At 40.1% G+C, this 3,662-nt stretch overlaps 1 protein-coding gene across 1 annotated transcript; it reads left to right on the top strand.

Moving 5' to 3' along the window:
- Positions 1-3: 3 nt before the first annotated feature.
- LOC108916650 (calnexin-like) lies at positions 4-3,594 on the top strand (the record flags this gene model as incomplete). Its single annotated transcript, XM_023457169.1, has 4 exons — positions 4-710; positions 996-1,383; positions 2,004-2,144; positions 3,409-3,594. Coding segments are annotated over 4 exons (1,422 nt in total), but the record flags the coding sequence as incomplete, so codon positions are not given.
- Between the last annotated feature and the right edge of the window lie 68 nt (positions 3,595-3,662).

Raw genomic sequence — 3,662 nt, forward strand, 5'->3', positions numbered from 1 at the left:
CCTTATGAGAGCCCGAAAATATCCGATCCAACACCGGTCTACTTCGCGGAACATTTCGATGACCCCGCGAGGTTCGAGAAGCTGTGGATAAAATCGCAGGCTAAAAAAGAAGGTTTGGAGGAGGACATAGCAAAGTACGACGGAATATGGGCTCTTGAACCTTCTCAAAAGGATAACCTTCCAGGCGACAGGGGGTTGGTACTTAAATCCAAGGCTAAACATGCCGCTATCGCTTCGAACTTACTGAAACCTTTCGTCTTTGATAAAAAACCGTTGATCGTGCAGTACGAGGTCTTACTGCAAGACGGCCAGGAGTGTGGAGGTGCTTATTTGAAGTTGTTGAGCGAGAGCAAGGAAACTAAAAATCTCAACAGCTTTCACGACAAGACGCCTTACACGATCATGTTCGGGCCGGATAAGTGTGGCAACGATCACAAATTACATTTCATATTCAGGCATAAGAACCCTCGTAACGGTACCATCGAGGAAAAACACTGTCAGAAGCCCAAGGAGAGGCTGGAGGAGATCTTTTCTGATAAATTACCTCATCTTTATACGCTCGCCTTAAATCCAGATAGCACCTTCGAAATATCCGTCGATAAGAATGTTGTTAATTCGGGAAGCTTACTGGAGGACTTCGTGCCTCCTGTCAATCCCGCGCGGGAAATTGATGATCCCAACGACAAGAAACCTGAGGATTGGGACGAGAGGTAAGAAATAAGTACAAAAATACTGATTCTTACGTGTTTGATTGTTTTCGAAGGCTTTCATAGTTAAATCATAATTTTAATCCTTACTTGGTGTTTATGGTCCTCTTCTAGACTGAATATAAATTTATCTCGAGATGGTCAGGTGCACCTCAAGGATCTCTTTTGCAAATTTCGGTAAATTTTTATGGTTTGGAGACGATTAAATTAAAACCGTTTCCTCACCTGCCGAACCAGCAGTTTTTGGAAATTTTCTTTCATTAACGACGACATTTGCCTTCTATTTAGAGAGAAAATTCCAGATCCGGACGCCAAGAAGCCCGACGACTGGGACGAAGACGCGCCGGCCCAGGTGATCGACGAGACGGCCGTCATGCCCGACGGATGGCTAGAGAACGAGCCCACTCACATTCCGGACCCGAACGCTGTAAAACCGGAAGATTGGGATTCCGATATGGACGGGGAATGGGAGCCGCCGCTGATCGAGAATCCCGTCTGCGAAACTGCACCGGGGTGCGGACCTTGGGAGCCACCGTTGGTAAATAATCCCGCGTTCAAGGGCAAATGGCGGCCGCCCATGATCGACAATCCCAATTACAAAGGCAAGTGGAGGCCGAGGAAGATCGCGAACCCGGAGTTCTTCGAGGACAGGGAACCCTTTAAGATGCATACAGTGGTAAGTTTTGGTCGGTAGCAATTTTTTTATAATTTAAAAATTACAATTTTGCAATTAAAATAAGTAAGTACGTTAAAAAACGTGATTGTCACTGATTTTTTAGTTGTTAGCACGTTTAAGTTTAATTGTGTATCTCTATTAATAACTGAGATAATGAGGTGGATGGATGCAGTTTAGAATTATTTCATGTTTGTACTGTGTATATTTTTTTATTTTGGGTTTAGCGAAAATAAGAAATTTATTTGCCTGTTTCCAATATTCGCGCTCCTTGTGTTTTTTTTAAATTTTTAATTAACTAAATGACACGAGAGAGCTCAAGGTGCGCCCGTCTGCGCAAGAAGGTAATATAAAAAGAGGCAGGCAAGTGTGTATACTCGGGTTCCAAAAGTTGAACATCCAAGAGAAACCACGGGAACGCCCAACAATCGTATCGCTTGTCTGAACCAGCACACGTTCATGCTAAAATTGTTATTTATATTTGCCCTGGAGTTATAAATAGTATCCTTGGCACCAAATTCTTCTTCAGTTGTTGTTTTCGATACGATTTAGTGCAGCTGCATGCGAGGTATCGATTCTAACCTCGTAAATGGAACTTTTCAAAGCTGTACTGTCTTTTACAGTCGGCTGTTGGTTTCGAACTGTGGTCTATGTCGAAGGACATCCTCTTCGACAACATAATCATCACCGACGAGATTGCAGTTGCCGAGAAGTGGGCGGCCGATACGTTCGACAAGAAACGTCAGAAGATCGCCAAGGACTCGGTGAGTAAAAAGTTTTGAAACGTTAACAAAAAAGTGATTTCACTTTGTAAAAATTCTCGTATNATTTTAAAATCATTTCAGCACAGAAAATTCTCGATAATAGAATTTGTAACATCAAACACGTAAAATTGTTGATGTTAATGAGAATCGTTGCCGAAAATAATGTAAAGATTTTAAAATAAATCGAAACGTCGACATAGTATAGGATTTTAACTTGTAGTTTTTATAACCGAACAATCTTCTTGCATTGTTCGGGAAATGAACAATCTTGATTTTTATTCGTGATAACCATTGAATAAATTTTTTATTGCAAGCTGAAAGGATTTGCTTTATCATCAAGGTCACATTATCAATTAGTCGGACTACAATTATCTCCACGCTCGATAAATATCGGAGCGATTCAGATGTAATAAAAAAATTCTGATAATAACCTTTAAAGTTTTTTTATTTAAAAAAATTTATTTCTCATATTTTTTTCTCTAAAAATTTTTCGAATTTGTTTGCCTCGAAGTAAATGTGGGGCGCTAGCTAAAAAATCTTATTTTGTTTAAAGCCCTATTATTTCTGTTTAATTTCAATCGGCGTTCACTTACAGTCCACCTTGTGGGGTAAGATGATGAAAGCGATGAACTACAAGCCCAAGGCTTGGGCGGCCTACGCGGTGTACTGCGCGATACCACTTGCGTTTTACGTTTATTATTTGTATCGTACGGTTAAAGAGGTAATTGTCCAGTTGAAATGCGGTAGGCTGTACGATAAGCTCGATGTATTTTTATACGCTGATTTGCTGTTATTTTTTTAATTCTCTTGGAGGTAGGGTCGTTTTCAGTGCTTTTTATTGTATTTATTTATTTTTTTAGTAGTAGTTTTTTCATTTTTGATTGTTTTGTGTAAAAAAATACATAATTACTTTAGCGACTAGATGCTAAGTTCGCACGACAGATGGAGCCATTTGCGCTCCCGCGTACACTATAAAAGCTTTTGCTCATATTCTAGAAGGTTCAAACTACCTTTTAAGCAAAAAAAAAAACGATTTTTTGAAAATTTGACAGTGGTGTAACCCCTTAATAAAACATTTCTCCACTTTCATACAATTTTTAGGAATTTCAATGAGACATGACGATCCAAGCCGTTATTGTCATTTTAAAAGTGTTATATTACGTTTGATTTTGTATTTGACCTTATCGGTACTGGAAACGACTTTATCGATATTCACCCGCAGTAGACGCTAGTAAGTCATCGAGCCATTTCTCTTTTCCATTAGGAGAGCTTAATCCAGAAATTAGCAAACTTAACAAACGACTACCCGGTCCTGTGGGGAGTGTACATCCTCGTCTTAGCAATACCCGTAGTTTTCGTCTTGTACGTCTGCTGCCGACCCAGCTCCCCGGCTAGTCAAACCCAGGTAACTGCTACGCCGATCGCTTTGACGAAGTTATCCGAGGAATAATTTAGTTTTACTCGGATGGCTTTGTAGAATTCAGAGTTTTAACTAGAGTATCGTGTTTGCGAATTAGG

This window comes from Anoplophora glabripennis, unplaced genomic scaffold (assembly GCF_000390285.2).
Source record: "Anoplophora glabripennis isolate ALB-LARVAE unplaced genomic scaffold, Agla_2.0 scaffold6817, whole genome shotgun sequence".
NCBI classification, from domain to species: domain Eukaryota; kingdom Metazoa; phylum Arthropoda; class Insecta; order Coleoptera; family Cerambycidae; genus Anoplophora; species Anoplophora glabripennis.